Consider the following 21,001-nt stretch of genomic DNA (forward strand, 5'->3'; position numbering starts at 1 on the left):
GCATTATGTCTCTTTAACACTGGGAATTTGTACAGTCTATATTCCTTCTCTTGTGTTAAAAACAATGGACTCCATGAAAGAAGTAACATCAAAAATGATGCAATACATTTCTGTGAACTTACAAGTCATCCCATTAAAGAGTCATTAAACATCTCTTGCTTTTGTGGAAAAATGGTGGCTTTTTCCACACTCCCTAGAGAGATCAAAAAGCAAATTCTGTGATCTAGTTTGGTTTGCTTTTCCTGCAATTTAAAACTGAAAATAAATGTATCTGCATAAGCACCTAGAACACAGACAGCATACATTTTAGAGGAACAGATCAGATTAATATTTTAACAGGGGTAAAACTGTAATATTAAAAGACCCCGTCACCCCAAAAAAATAAAAATAATAAGGAACATACAAACTTAATCAGTCTGAAGCACAGCTGCTAAAAAGGCAAAGGTTCCCAAACCCTAAGAGCTCTAAAAAAAAAAAACTCACACATACCTCAGTCTAACGTATAGCCAAGCATGTGAGGTAAAAAATGAATAAGAGCAATAAAAAGAGCAGAAAAAAAAAAGATGATGAGCTGAAGAAAAAAACTAACCCCAAAAACACATGGGTGGTGTCTCGTGGACTCTCACCACAATGAAAGAAACACATTTATCAGGTAAGCACAAATTATGTTTTCTTTCATACAGGTTTTGAGAGTCCATGGTCATTTACTCTTGGGAACTAATACCCAAGCTGTGGAGTCCACAAGTAATATTTTTTAATGCACTTAAAATAAGTCAAACAGGTGCAAAAATCAAACTGAGATAGAAGCCTGAAGAACCTTTCTACCAAAGGCTGCTTCAGAAGAAGCAAAAACATCAAAATGGTAGAATTTAGTAAAAGTATGCAAAGAAGACCAAGTAGCTGCCTTGCAAATTTGGTCAACCGAAGCCTCATTCTTACAAGCACAAGAAGAATTAGTAGAATGAGCAGCAATTTGCTGTGTTGGAGACTGACCTGCCTCCAAATAAGATTTGTGAATCAAAAGTTTTAACCAAGAGGCTAAAGAAACAGCAGAGGCCTCTGGAAATTTGTCTAAAATCCTTAGTAGCATGTAATATTTCAATGCTCTAACATCCAAATAATGCAAAGATCTCTCCAAAGCAGTTTTAGGATTAGGACACAAAGACATGCTTTTGACATTAATCTTCATAATCTCAAAAAGAGCATCACAAATAAAAGAATTGGTACTCTGAAGCAAACCCAATAGATTTACACTAGCAAATTCATCAGAATACAGCTGAAAGACTAGACAACCAGTAAGTAGAAGCAACAGCTACATCAGTAATATAAATAGATGTCATGAGAATAGAACCTGCATTTAAAAAGGTCCCTTTATGAAAAAAAAATAAATCTAACTTTCTGGCTAAAGGGTCCTTAAAAGAAGTACTGCCTCCCAAAGGAATAGTAGTACGTTTAGCCAGAGTGGAAATGACCCTATCCACCTTGTGAACCATTTCCCATAAATCTAAATTAGCAGCAGGTAAAGGATATAACTTTTTAGACCTTGCAGAAGGATTAAAATAATTACTTGGCTTAGACCATTACCTAGAATTCATGTCAGAGACGGCATCAGATACAGGGAAAACCTCAGGGATATTAACAACATTCTTAAAAATGTAATTTAATCAATTACAAGACTTATCATCAGAAACTTTAGGTTGGTTAATCCCTAAAGTAATTAAGACATACTTTAAAAGAAAATGAATATGTTTAACTTTAAACAAAAAAGAGGAAATATCAGTTTTAACATCAGAAGACAAACCAGTATCTCTGGTCTCAGGACACATAGCACTTGTAGAATGTAAAATCTGAACTGACCTTTTACGCTTGTTTAAAGGTGGGAGAGCAGCCAACGCTTCAGAAACTGAAGCCTTGAAAACATTTTTTCATGGTAGGAGACACTATATCAGCATTACCCTGTAATGAACAAACAGTAGGTGCTTTAGTACCCAGAGAAACAACATTAGATTGGTCTGATTACATTAACAAATCTAAATATGACCAGACATATGTAATCCGATGCACGTGTAAACTATATAAGACTAAAGGGATGTGCACTAACCTGCCAGGCGTAAACTGTTGCACGGGTAAACTATAGAAACACTAAAAGGACGTGCACTAACCCGAAGAGAGTTAAGCCAACGTGCGCAACCCTGACGCTTGTAAACCAGAGGCAGACACGCAAAAAACTTAGCATGCCAAAAAAAAGAGACGTGCACAAAACAGCAAGGGAGTAGTGAAAAGTAACAGCCCCAGGGCCATATATATTAACAAATATATAACTAACTATAAAAAGTGCAGAAAACATTGCTAAATGACATTACTAACATAATTTGTAAACATCTGCCCATTCTTACAGCAGAAGACAGCTTAAAAGATTATGTATCTAAGGGATGCAACTTTGTATGAAGGCGCACATGCACAATAGGTAACTTGGTAGCACCAAGTGTACTATGGGACAAGGTTAAGACCAGCAGCAGCTGCTTGAGTGTGAAAGGGCATTTTAAATGCCACCATTCCAAATGCATAGCATGCCAACATTGCAAGGTAACTTCCCGTTTTCAATCAAAGACGACGAACCAGGTTTTTGATCTTGCCAACTGTACCAACTGTAGGACCACCTTTGTGATCTATTTGGTAGAATGCTCATTATGCAATGGGCAGTATGTCGGATGTACAACTAGGGAAGCACGCTCCAGAATAAGGGAGCATCTTAATGACATCTCCCATGATAATGAGTGCTCTGGACTCTCACAACATTTCATAACTGCACATGGTGGTGATGTAACATCACTTTTCATGGCAGGTGGGGGCGTGAAGTGGTTAATTTTGACTGCTTCCTGCCCTATAAAGGGTTGGAGTTTAAACACAGACATTAGTCTATGAGTAAGCACCCCTGGTGGTGCGAAACATGTTAGACCTTTTTGTCCACCTTGCCTGTCTGCATGTATAACTTTTATATGGAATACGAATAAAGCACCTTCTGTTTTGAATTTAAAGCGGTTTTTCAAGTTGTGCCTGCCTCATTCTTCCTCTCTGTATTGTTTTGCGGTTTTGATCCGCCGCAATTGGCTACGGCACACCAGCTTCTCAGGTTGAGTCCACTCTGTGTTTTGGACTTCCGGCTTCAACACTGCTTGTTCCGGTTGCGGTCATTTCTCCTTTCACGAATACACGGATCTCCCTCACCGCCTGACCGGACTCAGACAGTGGATATCGGCAAACATTTTCACCAAGTTATGCGGTACAGACGGAACTGATCACGACGAGAAAAGTAAGAGGTTTTTTCTTTCCTTTTTTTCCTATTGCCGTGACACATTTTTATCATAGAAATTGCAAATAACCTGATAATTGCATACCGCACCTTGTTATTAAACATTGCTGATAGGATTGCTTAAAGACATATCCACCGGACTAAAAAATATAATTATCCTGACTACTGTGTAAAAAATACCGCATACATAGCAGACATGGCAGGTGTAGACACTGATGCCAGTAACTTAGCAGCAATTACTCTTTTGAATAATGATATAGAAACTGCTGATAATGAACAGCTTGCATGGGATACACAGTATCAACATGCAGTTTTTGATACTAAAACAAGACAAACATTCTTTGACAAAATCTTTGCAGAGGAGTTGGAGGCTGAGCAAAGAGACCAACAAGACATTAAGAAAACCTTTAAAAGACTGGAACATTTACTATGCACTGACTTAAGACTTATGTGGGATGTCATAGCTTTCCAAAAATATAGGGATTGTAAACGCATTCCCAGAGGCCTACGCATAAAAAAATATCCCTCTTTTGAGTTTGAAGATGAACAAGATCAAGAGGATTGGAATATGGCACTCACACAATGCTCTCTAACATTAATTGATATCCTTATAAGAGTTAAAGAAAAGAAGCGCATTAAATTGGAGGACCCATTGAAAATAGCTAAAGAGGGTTTGAAAAATTATGAGAAAAACACTAAATTCATCACATATAAAAAGAAAATGGATGAATCAATTGATAAATTTGATGGAGATCAGGCTACCAGAAAGGGTAAAAAATTTCTGCGAGATAAGGAGGATTATGAACAAAATCAAGTATACAATTGGGCAGCAGTACGCAAACAAAATGTGCACAGAAGGAATATATATAACAACAAAAAAGGCAATAGAAATATTGGAAATAAGAGTGCACATGATACACAACAAGACCAGGGACAACCCAAATCTATACTAAAAAACAGAATTTATGTTTACCTGATAAATTTCTTTCTCCAACGGTGTGTCCGGTCCACGGCGTCATCCTTACTTGTGGGATATTCTCTTCCCCAACAGGAAATGGCAAAGAGCCCAGCAAAGCTGGTCACATGATCCCTCCTAGGCTCCGCCTACCCCAGTCATTCGACCGACGTTAAGGAGGAATATTTGCATAGGAGAAACCATATGGTACCGTGGTGACTGTAGTTAAAGAAAATAAATTATCAGACCTGATTAAAAAACCAGGGCGGGCCGTGGACCGGACACACCGTTGGAGAAAGAAATTTATCAGGTAAACATAAATTCTGTTTTCTCCAACATAGGTGTGTCCGGTCCACGGCGTCATCCTTACTTGTGGGAACCAATACCAAAGCTTTAGGACACGGATGAAGGGAGGGAGCAAATCAGGTCACCTAAATGGAAGGCACCACGGCTTGCAAAACCTTTCTCCCAAAAATAGCCTCAGAAGAAGCAAAAGTATCAAACTTGTAAAATTTGGTAAAAGTGTGCAGTGAAGACCAAGTCGCTGCCCTACATATCTGATCAACAGAAGCCTCGTTCTTGAAGGCCCATGTGGAAGCCACAGCCCTAGTGGAATGAGCTGTGATTCTTTCGGGAGGCTGCCGTCCGGCAGTCTCGTAAGCCAATCTGATGATGCTTTTAATCCAAAAAGAGAGAGAGGTAGAAGTTGCTTTTTGACCTCTCCTTTTACCTGAATAAACAACAAACAAGGAAGATGTTTGTCTAAAATCCTTTGTAGCATCTAAATAGAATTTTAGAGCGCGAACAACATCCAAATTGTGCAACAAACGTTCCTTCTTTGAAACTGGTTTTGGACACAGAGAAGGTACGATAATCTCCTGGTTAATGTTTTTGTTAGAAACAACTTTTGGAAGAAAACCAGGTTTAGTACGTAAAACCACCTTATCTGCATGGAACACCAGATAAGGAGGAGAACACTGCAGAGCAGATAATTCTGAGACTCTTCTAGCAGAAGAAATCGCAACTAAAAACAAAACTTTCCAAGATAATAACTTAATATCAACGGAATGTAAGGGTTCAAACGGAACCCCCTGAAGAACTGAAAGAACTAAATTGAGACTCCAAGGAGGAGTCAAAGGTTTGTAAACAGGCTTGATTCTGACCAGAGCCTGAACAAAGGCTTGAACATCTGGCACAGCTGCCAGCTTTTTGTGAAGTAATACCGACAAGGCAGAAATCTGTCCCTTCAGGGAACTAGCAGCTAATCCTTTTTCCAATCCTTCTTGAAGGAAGGATAGAATCCTAGGAATCTTAACCTTGTCCCAAGGGAATCCTTTAGATTCACACCAACAGATATATTTTTTCCAAATTTTGTGGTAAATCTTTCTAGTTACAGGCTTTCTGGCCTGAACAAGAGTATCGATAACAGAATCTGAGAATCCTCGCTTCGATAAAGTCAAGCGTTCAATCTCCAAGCAGTCAGCTGGAGTGAAACCAGATTCGGATGTTCGAACGGACCCTGAACAAGAAGGTCTCGTCTCAAAGGTAGCTTCCAAGGTGGAGCCGATGACATATTCACCAGATCTGCATACCAAGTCCTGCGTGGCCACGCAGGAGCTATCAAGATCACCGACGCCCTCTCCTGATTGATCCTGGCTACCAGCCTGGGGATGAGAGGAAATGGCGGGAACACATAAGCTAGTTTGAAGGTCCAAGGTGCTACTAGTGCATCCACTAGAGCCGCCTTGGGATCCCTGGATCTGGCCCCGTAGCAAGGAACTTTGAAGTTCTGACGAGAGGCCATCAGATCCATGTCTGGAATGCCCCACAGGTGAGTGACTTGGGCAAAGATTTCCGGATGGAGTTCCCACTCCCCCGGATGCAATGTCTGACGACTCAGAAAATCCGCTTCCCAATTTTCCACTCCTGGGATGTGGATAGCAGACAGGTGGCAGGAGTGAGACTCCGCCCATAGAATGATTTTGGTCACTTCTTCCATCGCTAGGGAACTCCTTGTTCCCCCCTGATGGTTGATGTACGCAACAGTTGTCATGTTGTCTGATTGAAACCGTATGAACTTGGTCCTCGCTAGCCGAGGCCAGGCCTTGAGAGCATTGAATATCGCTCTCAGTTCCAGAATATTTATCGGTAGAAGAGATTCTTCCCGAGACCAAAGACCCTGAGCTTTCAGGGATCCCCAGACCGCGCCCCAGCCCATCAGACTGGCGTCGGTCGTGACAATGACCCACTCTGGTCTGCGGAACGTCATCCCTTGAGACAGATTGTCCAGGGACAGCCACCAACGGAGTGAGTCTCTGGTCCTCTGATTTACTTGTATCTTCGGAGACAAGTCTGTATAGTCCCCATTCCACTGACTGAGCATGCACAGTTGTAATGGTCTTAGATGAATGCGCGCAAAAGGAACTATGTCCATCGCCGCTACCATCAACCCGATCACTTCCATGCACTGAGCTACGGAAGGAAGAGGAACGGAATGAAGTATCCGACAAGAGTCTAGAAGTTTTGTTTTTCTGGCCTCTGTTAGAAAGATCCTCATTTCTAAAGAGTCTATAATTGTTCCCAAGAAGGGAACCCTTGTTGACGGGGATAGAGAACTCTTTTCCACGTTCACTTTCCAGCCGTGAGATCTGAGAAAGGCCAGGACAATGTCCGTGTGAGCCTTTGCTTGAGGAAGGGACGACGCTTGAATCAGAATGTCGTCCAGGTAAGGTACTACTGCAATGCCCCTTGGTCTTAGCACCGCTAGAAGGGAGCCTAGTACCTTTGTGAAAATCCTTGGAGCAGTGGCTAATCCGAAAGGAAGCGCCACGAACTGGTAATGTTTGTCCAGGAATGCAAACCTTAGGAACCGATGATGTTCCTTGTGGATAGGAATATGTAGATACGCATCCTTTAAATCCACCGTGGTCATGAATTGACCCTCCTGGATGGAAGGAAGAATAGTTCGAATGGTTTCCATCTTGAAAGATGGAACCTTGAGAAACTTGTTTAAGATCTTGAGATCTAAGATTGGTCTGAACGTTCCCTCTTTTTTGGGAACTATGAACAGATTGGAGTAGAACCCCAACCCTTGTTCTCTTAGTGGAACAGGATGAATCACTCCCATTTTTAACAGGTCTTCTACACAATGTAAGAACGCCTGTCTTTTTATGTGGTCTGAAGACAACTGAGACCTGTGGAACCTCCCCCTTGGGGGAAGTCCCTTGAATTCCAGAAGATAACCCTGGGAGACTATTTCTAGCGCCCAGGGATCCAGAACATCTCTTGCCCAAGCCTGAGCGAAGAGAGAGAGTCTGCCCCCCACCAGATCCGGTCCCGGATCGGGGGCCAATATTTCATGCTGTCTTGGTAGCAGTGGCAGGCTTCTTGGCCTGCTTTCCCTTGTTCCAGCCTTGCATTGGTCTCCAAGCTGGCTTGGCTTGAGAAGTATTACCCTCTTGCTTAGAGGACGTAGCACTTTGGGCGGGTCCGTTTTTACGAAAGGGACGAAAATTGGGTCTATTTTTCGCCTTGAAAGGCCGATCCTGAGGAAGGGCGTGGCCCTTACCCCCAGTGATATCCGAGATAATCTCTTTCAAGTCAGGGCCAAACAGCGTTTTCCCCTTGAAAGGAATGTTTAGTAGCTTGTTCTTGGAAGACGCGTCAGCCGACCAAGATTTCAACCAAAGCGCTCTGCGCGCCACAATAGCAAACCCAGAATTCTTAGCCGCTAACCTAGCCAATTGCAAAGTGGCGTCTAGGGTGAAAGAATTAGCCAATTTGAGAGCATTGATTCTGTCCATAATCTCCTCATAAGGAGGAGAATCACTATCGAGCGCCTTTATCAGTTCATCAAACCAGAAACATGCGGCTGTAGTGACAGGGACAATGCATGAAATTGGTTGTAGAAGGTAACCCTGCTGAACAAACATCTTTTTAAGCAAACCTTCTAATTTTTTATCCATAGGATCTTTGAAAGCGCAACTATCCTCTATGGGTATAGTGGTGCGTTTGTTTAAAGTAGAAACCGCTCCCTCGACCTTGGGGACTGTCTGCCATAAGTCCTTTCTGGGGTCGACCATAAGAAACAATTTTTTAAATATGGGGGGAGGGACGAAAGGAATACCGGGCCTTTCCCATTCTTTATTAACAATGTCCGCCACCCGCTTGGGTATAGGAAAAGCTTCTGGGAGCTCCGGCACCTCTAGGAACTTGTCCATTTTACATAGTTTCTCTGGGATGACCAACTTTTCACAATCATCCAGAGTGGATAATACCTCCTTAAGCAGAATGCGGAGATGTTCCAACTTAAATTTAAATGCAATTACATCAGGTTCAGCCTGTTGAGAAATGTTCCCTGAATCAGTAATTTCTCCCTCAGACAAAACCTCCCTGGCCCCCTCAGATTGGGTTAGGGGCCCTTCAGAGATATTAATATCAGCGTCGTCATGCTCTTCAGTAACTAAAACAGAGCAGCCACGCTTACGCTGACAAGGGTTCATTTTGGCTAAAATGTTTTTGACAGAATTATCCATTACAGCCGTTAATTGTTGCATAGTAAGCAGTATTGGCGCGCTAGATATACTAGGGGCCTCCTGAGTGGGCAAGACTCGTGTAGACGAAGGAGGGAATGATGCAGTACCATGCTTACTCCCCTCACTTGAGGAATCATCTTGGGCATCATTGTCATTATCACATAAATCACATTTATTTAAATGAACAGGAATTCTGGCTTCCCCACATTCAGAACACAGTCTATCTGGTAGTTCAGACATGTTAAACAGGCATAAACTTGATAATAAAGTACAAAAAACGTTTTAAAATAAAACCGTTACTGTCACTTTAAATTTTAAACTGAACACACTTTATTACTGCAATTGCGAAAAAACATGAAGGAATTGTACAAAATTCACCAAATTTTCACCACAGTGTCTTAAAGCCTTAAAAGTATTGCACACCAAATTTGGAAGCTTTAACCCTTAAAATAACGGAACCGGAGCCGTTTTAACACTTTAACCCCTTTACAGTCCCTGGTATCTGCTTTGCTGAGACCCAACCAAGCCCAAAGGGGAATACGATACCAAATGACGCCTTCAGAAAGTCTTTCTAAGTATCAGAGCTCCTCTCACATGCGACTGCATGCCATGCCTCTCAAAAACAAGTGCGCCACACCGGCGCGAAAATGAGGCTCTGCTTATGCTTTGGGAAAGCCCCAGAGAAATAAGGTGTCTAATACAGTGCCTGCCGATATTATAATATCAATAAAACCCAGATAAAATGATTCCTCAAAGCTAAATATGTTTTAAAACTGAATCGATTTAGCCCAGAAAAGTCTACAATCTTAATAAGCCCTTGTGAAGCCCTTATTTACCATCGTAATAAACATGGCTTACCGGATCCCATAGGGAAAAATGACAGCTTCCAGCATTACATCGTCTTGTTAGAATGTGTCATACCTCAAGCAGCAAGAGACTGCACACTGTTCCCCCAACTGAAGTTAATTGCTCTCAACAGTCCTGTGTGGAACAGCCATGGATTTTAGTTACGGTGCTAAAATCATTTTCCTCATACAAACAGAAATCTTCATCTCTTTTCTGTTTCTGAGTAAATAGTACATACCAGCACTATTTTAAAATAACAAACTCTTGATTGAATAATAAAAACTACAGTTAAACACTAAAAAACTCTAAGCCATCTCCGTGGAGATGTTGCCTGTACAACGGCAAAGAGAATGACTGGGGTAGGCGGAGCCTAGGAGGGATCATGTGACCAGCTTTGCTGGGCTCTTTGCCATTTCCTGTTGGGGAAGAGAATATCCCACAAGTAAGGATGACGCCGTGGACCGGACACACCTATGTTGGAGAAAATAAAGGCAATCGCAAGGTGGTGTTTAGCACAGATGAGGGTGAATCCACGGACTCTGATGCCAGTGCTAGAAGCACATGTATTTCAACCAGCTCCATGTCTCCTTCTTCTTCTCTTTCTGTTTCCCCTTCTTCCTCTTTTTTACAGGAATCCTCTGTGGAAGAAGTAGACGAGGAACCTCTGAAGTCCATACCGAAGACGAGAAGAAATTTACAAAAAAATCAAAAAAACAGAGAAGAAGGAGAAGATGGAGGAACAAGAGGAAAAGAAAAGAGCAAGAAAAAGAGGGGACATTAATTACTGATGATTCTTTGAATAATATTCAACCTATTGCAGGTTGTAAAAAATATGGACTGAGTATTGTTAATATATCTGACTATGTTTTGGATGAGCATGAAAAAAATGTACTTTCAAAAGGTTTGGGATTTGCCCCAACAAGTAATTTCTCTGGTTTTTCCACACTCCTAGATATTAATAAATTTGTGCGCAAATTAACCCTGAAGAGGTTTTTTGCTTTAAACAAACATAGTGATGATTTCTCACTGGGAGATGTGGAAAACCCACAGCAATTCAACAGGAATATTCATGTTAACTTTGAGGATGCATGTACCATTACAACTTTAGTTAACATGTATAGTGATGAGAATCAACAATTCCAATCATCCTCCTTCCCAAAACCTAGAAAAAAACATTCAAGTTTCTATCCTACTAATTATAGGGGACCCCTAATTAATGCCTTTCAGAAAGCTGTGCAAAAGGATATAATGGCATTGGAGGAAAATGTAGGGACAAGTACTGCCTCCTTAAATCTGACGAATAAAGAGCGAAAAGCTGTTAAATCTTTACAAGATAACAATAACATAGTAATTCGCAACTCAGATAAAGGAGGCAGTATTGTCATTATGAATAAAACCACTTATTTTGATGAGGCATGTAGACAACTATCTGATGATAGGACCTATCAGAAACTTCAAAGAGATCCTACCTTACCCTTTAAAAGAGAATTGGAAAAACTTATAAGGGATGGTATATTGTTGGGCATCTTTGAAGAAAGTGACATTGATACATTAGTTCCTGCTAATCCCATACGCCCAATATTTCATCATGTGCCAAAGATTCATAAGGATGCGAGGTGTCCTCCGGGTAGACCGATTGTGGCTGGAATTGGCTCACTTTTTGAACCTATAGCTGAATGGATAGATTCCATTTTACAACCTATTGCCACTTCGCAGTTGAGCTACCTACAGGACACCTCGCATCTTATTCTAACTTTGGAGAATACTCAGTGGCACCCCAATTTTTCTTGGGGCATCATTGACATCACCTCACTTTATACTTCCATCCCACAGGGTCAGGGTATTACAGCTGTCAAATATTTTATGCAGAGGGATTCTCTTTATACACAGGAGCAAGTGGATTATATTTGTGAGATCTTAAAGTTCTTGTTGTCTCACAACTATTTTCTTTTTGATAATGAGTTTTATATACAGACATGTGGCACGGCGATGGGGGCAAAATTTGCCCCCTCGTTTGCCAATATTTATGTGGCATGGTGGGAGCAACTTTACCTTTATTCACCAAACAATATCTGGAGCGACAAAATTGAATTGTATACACGCTATATTGATGATTTGCTTTTCATTTTTAAGATCCCTTTAGATGATAATATTTTTAAAGAATTCCTTCATTTTTGTGACAATAATGAACTGAATTTAAAATTTACAGGGGAATACAATTTGAAAGAAATCAACTATTTGGATTTAAGTATACAAATTGATAATAATTCCATCATTACTAAAACATATAGAAAGCCAACAGCAGGCAATACTATCCTACATTTCAAATCACAACATCCACAACATCTTATACACTCAATTCCGAAGTCACAGTTCTTAAGAATTAGACGGAATACAAAATCCAATGATATCTATGAAAAACAATCTATCGAATTGAGGGACAGATTGGTCCAAAGAGGGTATAAATTTAAAAATTTGGAGGATGTGAGAAATAATGTAAGACATCATGATGATACTATAGTAGTTAAAAAACAAGACAAAAAAACAAAATTTGATGATGCTATAGTGTTTTCTACACCATATAGTCAGCAGTATGATCAGATAATTAATATCATAAAAAAACACTTAGATCTTTTGAAAGCAGATGAAATCTTACAACCATTCATTAAAAATTGTAAATTTGTATCGAGAAAATCTAAAACTTTAGCACAAATGTTGTCTCCAAGCTTGGTGAAATCGGATACAGTGTATTCCCACCATGCAGGTACTTGGCTAAATAAAAAAGGAAACTTTAAATGTGGAACAAGAAATTGTTTAGCCTGTCCTAATATATTACAGGAAGATCATTTTGTCTGTAAATTTAATAAAAAAGTTTATCCAATTGACTTTTATGCCAATTGTGGCTTTACATTTGTTGTGTACCTGCTGACCTGCAAAATTTGTTTTTTGCAGTATGTAGGTAAAACAACAAGAGCAGTAAGAACACGATATAATGAGCATGTTAGAGACATTAAAAATTACAGTCAGGATTCTGCAGTAGCAGACCATTTCAATAATTTTCATTTCACAAATCTAGCAAATCTCTCATTTCAGGTTATAGATATAGCGAAAATACCCTTGCGGGGTGGTAACAGGGATAAGATTTTGGAAAGAAAGGAACTCTACTGGATCCTAAAATTGTGTACTCGCTCACCATATGGAATGAATCGTGAATGCGATATAAATTATTTTATTGATAATTGATACATATGGTTAATGTATATTGGATTATCATAATCATATACATATATTACTTATTTGTATTATTTTGGATATCTGATCAAATTTAAAATGTATATCATGTCTTTACTTTTTTCACTTTTTTAGTATCAGTATGTAGTTGAATAATTAATAATATATATCTTCATTATCTATGTTGTCAACAGGTTTCTATACATTTCTCTTATGTTTTATTACAATGGAGAGTTAATCTAAGTATACTACTTTTTTGTATTACGGCAAACTAATTTCAGTGTCACACCTGGTTGTAGTTGTTTTTATTCTTTTTTTCCCTTTGGGGGCGTGAAGTGGTTAATTTTGACTGCTTCCTGCCCTATAAAGGGTTGGAGTTTAAACACAGACATTAGTCTATGAGTAAGCACCCCTGGTGGTGCGAAACATGTTAGACCTTTTTGTCCACCTTGCCTGTCTGCATGTATAACTTTTATATGGAATACGAATAAAGCACCTTCTGTTTTGAATTTAAAGCGGTTTTTCAAGTTGTGCCTGCCTCATTCTTCCTCTCTGTAGTGTGTTCGGAGCCCCCCAAGAGGTGGGGACAGGACAACACGGTTAATGCTACGTGAAGCATTTTGGATCTTTACATTGAAGACGAGGAGACCCCAAGGCTTCAATATCGGGGCAGATGTCATAAATTTCTGGAAAAGGTAAAAATTGCGCTCTGAAGCATATGGAGCTATGTTTGAGTGTAAACAACAAGCACCATGAGCCTGGGGACACTATTTGGAGAACACTAAGGGACACAGTAACGTGTGCACATAATCTATTTGACTTGAAGAACCAGTGATTTGATAACTTTAATGTTATCTTATTGATATCACTGCTATTATTTTTTTATGGTCCTTATCTATCCCACCCTTGCTTAGATAGGGGTTAAGGATATTAGTATTTGTATAAATTAAAATACACCTATTTATTTCAAACAGATAGTTTACGGAGGATCATTAGCATTTAAACAATGATCACATGAATTGTATGTCAGGATATAAGCACATGATGGTAAGCAAGTCTTAATAACTCTTATGAAACATCCTTACGTTGTGCAATCAGAGGTGTAGTGTAGGATTCATACATATCATAAAGGTGAGAGGGTTTAAATTACAACCTTATGCCACAATACTCAATACAGTTATTTCTAATTGCACTTAAGATGATGCTAAATTAATTAATAGCATTACATTAAGATAGGTTAATTGTTAAATATCAAACATAGGTACTGAAGGGGTTAATCACTTAGAATCGTTAGACCAATAGGGATACAATTACAGGTATACAGTATTAGGCAGGGTGTAATGGCAGCCAATCATGTCCATGATTAAGGAACCATCCGAAACATGTAGGGCTGATTGGTTCCTAGCCATGATAAACCAGCACTTTTGTTTTTAAGGTTTGTTGCCTAAGTTTGTATGCTTTAATTTTTTCGCATATGGAGAAAATAAAGGAGAAGCTTTTTTGAGGATCGCTGTGTTCTATCGTTTTTGATTGCTAAATGAGTGTCTAAATGTAATAAAAATATAGTTACCGATAAGACACTCGTCCACTAGCAAACAAGCCAAACTAGTACTAAAACATATCAGCAGAGGTTATAGAATAGGAGTATATTGTAGATCCATAAAGGGAGGCAAAAGTTCCTGCGACGAATTAGGTGAAAAAATAAAAATAAAATATACCCCATATACATCCCTTTGACAAGCAGTGTACTCTGAGGAGAAACCGGGCCACAATATAGACTGAAAACCCCTCTCTCTGAAGAATCAAATGCACATTTTCATTCTTCAACAATTCTCTAGGGGAGGCAAAGTAAAGACTGAGCTATGTGTGAGGTATTTTTTAAAATTATTTTTATTGAGGTATCTTCCGCATAAAATTACATTAGAATACAATGCTTTAGGTTGATTTCACAAACAAGTATGTCATATTCAAAACAGATTACAAGTTCAGAATATGTAACATAGCATTATGTCTGGAGCACTAAGAATAAGGCGGTTATAAAACTTTAGAGAGTGAGAGAGAGTGTGAGAGTAAGAGAGAGAGTGTGAGAGTGTGTGTAAGAGAGAGAGAGAGAGAGAGAGAGAGAGAGAGAGAGACAGAGAGAGAGAGAGAGAGAGAGAGAGAGAGAGAAAGAGAGAGAGAGAGAGAGTGTAAGTGAGTGTGTGAGGGAGAGAGAGTGAGTGTGTGAGGGAGAGAGAGTGAGTGTGTGAGAGAGAGAGAGAGAGAGAGAGTGTGGGAGAGAGAGAGAGTGTGTGTGTGAGGGAGAGAGAGTAAGAGTGAAAGACTGACTTTTGAATTCCCCATTGTTCTATGCAATGATAAAATTAAATATAACAGTTAACCATTAGAATCCAAAAAACATAAAAGACCTGTATTAAGCTGAAGTAAATATCTGATTTTCCAATACAAAAAATATAAATACATATATTGCATCAGTGAGGAAGAGCTGAGCAAAGGTTATCTAAGTTTATTAGATCTATATAATTAAAGATCTTTCAAGGTTTTAAGCCTAGTCTATGTTTACACAAGCAGGATACAGTAATATAAACTCATACATAGATAAAACTATGTGATGATATGGGATCTAAATACTAGCATACACCTAATTGGATAAAGGGAGTCTGTTGTTTAAAGGGATAGGAAAGTCAAAATTAAACTAGCATGATTCAGATAGAGCATGTCATTTTAAGACACTTAAATTCACTTCTATTTTCAAATGTGCTTTGTTCTCTTAGTATCCCTTGTTAAAAAATGAATACACACATATCATACACTAGTGGGAGCTGCTGCTAATTAGTGCCTGCACACATTTGTCTCTTGTGATTGGCTAAATAGATATGTTCAGCTTCCTGTCTGTAGTGCAATGCTGTCCTTTCAGCAATGGATAGCTAGAGAATAAAGAACATTTGATAATAGAATTAAATTGGAAAGTTGTTTAAAATTGTATGTTCTATCTGAATCGTAAAAGAAAATTTGGGGTTTTACTATCCCTTTAAGCTGTTATAAAACGGACATATACTATACACTATTGCATAGAGGATAGCATGTAAATTATAAATTAATTAAAGCATTTGCTTGCAGTCTCGGCCGCTGACCGTGAGGTCATATAATTAGTATCTATAAAATATTAGCAAATAGTTGAGAATTTACTTCTTTAAAGGTACACTAAACCCAATTTTTTTCTTTCATGATTTAGATAGAGCTTGAGATTTTAAGCACCTTTCTAATTTACTCCTATTATCAATTTTTCTTTGTTCTCATGCTATCTTGATTTGAAAAAGCAGTACTGTAAAGCTTTAGAGCTGGACCATTTTTTGTTCAGCACCTGGGTAGCACTTGCTGATTTGTGGCTAAATGTAGCAAACCAATCAGCAAGCTCTACCAAGGTGCTGAACTAAAAATGGGCCGGCTCCTAACCTTTTATTACTGCTTTTTCAAATCATGATAACAAAAAAAAAATGATAATAGGAGTAAATTAGAAAGTTGCTTAAAATTGCATGCTCTATCTGAATCATGAAAGAAAAAATGTGGGGTTAGTATCCCTTTAATTGCATATTTATGTGGTCCCTAAATAATAACAATTAAACAGATATAAATATAATAAGCATTATAAATGTGAAAGTACCAGTTATGAAAAGTACCCCTATCCTATACTTAAATAAATAAATTTGGCTGAAACTCAAAAAGCATACATTAAATTATGTCAAGAAAATCTTAAAGGAACATGAAACCCAAAAAATGTTTTTCATGATTTTAGGTAGAACATACCATTTTAAACATCTTTCTAATATACTTCTATTATCTAATTTCTTTCATTCTCTTGGTATCATTTGTTGAAGGAGCAGCCATGAACTAATGGTTTCTAACTGAATACATGGGTGAGTCAATGACAATCGATATATATATGCAGCCACCAATCAGCGGCTAGAACCTAGGTTTCTCTGCTGCTCCTGAGCTTTCCTAAATAAACCTTTCAGCAAAGGATAACAAAAGATGGAAGCAAATTAAATAATAGAAGTAAATTGGAAAGTTGTTTAAAATTGTATGCTCTGTCTAAATCATGAAAGAAAATTTTTGGGTTTCATGTCCCTTTAAGTATTATCGATCCAGTCTGCTCCACATTGATTTTTTATTTGCAAGTCTGCAATCTGCTCCCTTTGCCTTAGAAAGGATATTATGTGAGAAAAGTTCCAGTACAACATTTTTAGGCCACGGATAATGAACTGCTCCATACACTGCGGATCCAGCATTAGGTGGCTAAGTTTTTATCACAGTTCCATCGGTGATAGAAGTACATACTGGACTGAGTCCCCGCTGTTAAAGGGCCATAATACCCAAATGTTTAAACACTTGAAAGTGATGCAGCATAGCTGTAAAAAGCTGACTAGAAAATATCTCCTGAACATCTCTATGTAAAAAAGAAAGATATTTTACCTCAAAAGTTCCTCAGTAGCCACCTCCCATTGTAAAGGATTTCTAAGCAGCATTTTAGTGTGTCTGTCCTGGGACATCTTAGGGGCTGAGCATCGTGCACTCTCATATTATTTCACCAATCAGGTAAAGGAAGCTTGCTATGAAATCTCATGAGAGTTAAGTCAAATCTCATGAGATCACAGTAAGAGTTCATGATCTCAGCACTGCTGATGCTGATTGGCTGCTGTTCATTTCTTCATTTTTTTTTTTTTTTTTTACCTGCAGCTGGGAGCAGCTGAGTATAACTTTTTACACAGAACTTACTCTGCTGAGCTGAGGAAATTGTGAGGTAAAATATCTTCCTTTTTTACATAGAGATGCTCAGGTGATATTTTCCTGTCAGCTTTTTACAGTTATACTGCATCAGTTTCAAGTGATTTAACATATGAGTATTATGTCCCTTTAAGAAAAGCTGTTTAGTAGGACATATGATCATGGGAACGGATCGTTCTCCCACCACTTTCCGCAAAGGTTGAGAGTGTCCCTCATGTTATTCCTGTAGTGATGTTCCTATTTTGCACAATAGAAAGTCAGGTAAATCTACTACAGCAAAATTCCAAGGGGGTTGTGCAGACCAAAGACTTGCCACATCAGCAGTTAGATCCAGAATGGAATTTGTTGCAATAGTCATACACGATCTATCTTATAAAAAGATATGTGCTGAGACAGAGTGAGGATTCCTTATTGAGGATCCGCTGTATTCAACATAAGGCGATATCTTGATTTTAGCATTATTAATGCCATTTTCAGATTGAGTACCTAAGAGATTGGCATTATCAGATTTCAGAGGTTTTCTGTTTTGGTGTATCAGCGGAGCTTTGAAGCTGCAGTCTCTCAAAAAGGGATTGCAGGTGTGCCTCAATTCTTGAGGAGCTCTCATCAATGGGCAGGAGCAGGTCTTGGCCCTTCATGTTTGTAGATAAGTGAATCGCGTCAGAAAATCCTCAATGAGCAATAACAGAGAAATACCGAAAATGGTTGAAATATCAGTGCAGCATTTCCAAATAAAACAGATCAGAGGTGGATGGGTAACCTGGTCTCCAGGGGGGAGCTGTAGCCTTGATAGTTGCCACCACTGAAGGCCCAGAACGTCCTAACTATTGCTCCCGAATCATGAACACAGCAATTTAGGTATGTGACTAAGTATGAAGGGTAAGAAAACAACATTTTCTTTTGCCAATGCTGTAAATTAATGATAAGGTTTCCTTTGGAGTTTATAGGAATGTGACCACTCAGGATTGCTACTAGGACACTCCACCATATGGGGTTGTATAGAGCTATTGGGGTTTGGGAATATTTGCCTCCTCCTAGTGGAAGAGAAGAGTAATTCCCAAGAGAAAAGGATTGTGGATTCTCACCACCATGAAAGAAATTAATTTATCAGGTAATCATAAATTATGTTTCTTGCCACTTGGAGTTTGTTAAAAAGTTTCCTGGTGTTTTTTTTTCTTTCAGTTTCTCTAGATTTTTTGGAAGCTGTGCTTCAGTCTGATTCAGTTTGTATGTTCCTTATTAGTTTTAGTTTTTTGGGGGAAAGGGGTCATTATATTGCAGTCTTACCCCTGTTAAATTATTAATCTGATCTGTTCCTCTGAGATTTATGTGGTCTGTGTTGTAGGTGCTTATGCAGATACATTTATTTTCAGATTTAAATTGCAAGAAAAGCAAACAAAATAAGTAATGAAATTGACATTTGTTAGTCAGCAGTTTGTATGTTGACTAATTACTTTATATTTTATGGGTCAAAAGAATTATGCTTGTAGAAAATTCATGGTATAAAAACATTAGTTAAAAAATTCTGAGGTAATAAAAAGTGTAAATTAATAATTACTTGTAACTTATATCTGCACATATATCTTCAGAAAGGTAACTGTCTTCTACAATGAGATGGCTGCAGCTTATTCGTTTACCCGTGCTGTCAATTACTGCTTTACACCTGTAAAATAAGAGAAAAAAAAACATTTCACCCATTCAGAAAACATACATGTTCCAAGTCATGAAAAGATAAAATACTTACAAAAATCATAATGGGTAACATAATTCTGGTTTTGAAAGTTAACTATTTGTTAACAAACAACTCATAAAAAGTTAGGAATTACCAGTATCTACAACCAATTAAAATTAAAGGTACTAGCACTGAGTGATTTTTGAGAGGTTAATTAAACTGCTGGGTACAACTACAGTATCATGGTTACTACTCATCATGTAATTGTTTTCCCTCCTGTACCTGAAGCTCTTTTTAAAGCTGTTCTCTAAATGTAACTCATTACAGAATCCAGCTGGCAATGCTCTGCATTTTATACCGGGCGCTGCTATCTTGTAACTCCTGTATTGTTGCATCCTATGATAGGAGCAGTGCAATTTCACAGATCTGCTTTTCGACAGCTGTACCTTTCACTTCAGTTTAGCTCACATAATAGAGAGTGGAAACATTACATTCTTGCAGTTTTTTTTGCACAGTTTAAAATTTAAATAACCAATATAAACTCAAAGATGGCAGCACCCAGTGTGATGATGCAGAACTTCCCTAACTGATACTTGTAAAGGGTTAAAATAAGAGAATGAATTTGAAGACAGCTGTAGGCACAGGAGGAAAACCTATAGCATAGTGAGTAGTAGCCATTCTATTGTAATTATACTCAGTTGTTTAATGTCCATTTAGGAGTCAATGTAGACCACTGTTTTGTAAACCTGATGTCAGGCTCCCTAACAGGCCACATTTTGAGGATACCTGAACTAAAGCACAGGTGAAATAATCAGCTGATTTGTAAACATGGTTATTCTACCTGCTCTCATCCACGGTAATCCAGAAAATCTGGACTGTTGGGGAGGCCTGAGGACAGGATTGAAAACCAGTGATGTAGATAGAAACAGGTTGTCCTTTTATCAGACTAAACATGATGGCTGCATGGAAAAAACTTTTTGGATGCATTTCATACACACCAATGGGAAAAAAATTGTCTTTCCCTTCCTCTTTCTGATCTTGCTTTATTGAATCTCATCTTTTCCATATGGATTTAATCTTTCAACAGTTCCATCTTGGAAACTAATTTCAGTTCTGCTTTTACACCATTAACTTATATCAAATCAGACTGTCAAAAAACATGTGAAAATCACCCCTCTGAAATTTCTTTAACTACTACAGAACACATAAAACTCTACTCAGTTATCATATTGGAACAACACTACTACTGCATAACCCAAAAGTCCAAAGACATGATCCAGTTCCTAACCAAGTGCACCATCTAAAACCCTTAACCCAGCCATTAATTCATAGTCTATGAACGGTCATCCTTTATTCAACTGAGATATATAATGAATGTACAACTTGTAATGCTGAAAATGTGTTGGTTAAAGGTGGTGTAGTAAAGAAACAGTAAACAGTTTATGTAAGCAATGTATTAAAAAAAAGTTTTTGAAAAGCAAACTATAAGTGTTTTTATTTTAGCTTGTTTTTTTCTTCACCGATACAGCTGTGTCCCATATAAAATTGACTATAATAAAATCACAGTCCTCCGCCTCTACATCATAGTAGCATGCTACCATTATAGTCAAAAGCTTCATGCTTATGTTCATATTCACCAATATACAAACTGTAGAAAGAGAAGT

The 21,001-nt window shown here is 38.4% G+C and overlaps 1 protein-coding gene across 1 annotated transcript in view; it reads right to left on the reverse strand.

Annotated features, from left to right (window-relative positions):
• The window catches only part of CHM (CHM Rab escort protein), a 341,597-nt gene that overhangs the window by 170,923 nt on the left and 149,673 nt on the right, over positions 1-21,001 (reverse strand). Inside the window, exon 10 of the mRNA XM_053715047.1 lies at positions 19,224-19,328. Coding sequence (XP_053571022.1) covers positions 19,224-19,328 — 105 coding nt within the window. The remainder of the gene's footprint in view (positions 1-19,223; positions 19,329-21,001) is intronic.

Source organism: Bombina bombina, chromosome 1 (assembly GCF_027579735.1).
Source record: "Bombina bombina isolate aBomBom1 chromosome 1, aBomBom1.pri, whole genome shotgun sequence".
NCBI classification, from domain to species: domain Eukaryota; kingdom Metazoa; phylum Chordata; class Amphibia; order Anura; family Bombinatoridae; genus Bombina; species Bombina bombina.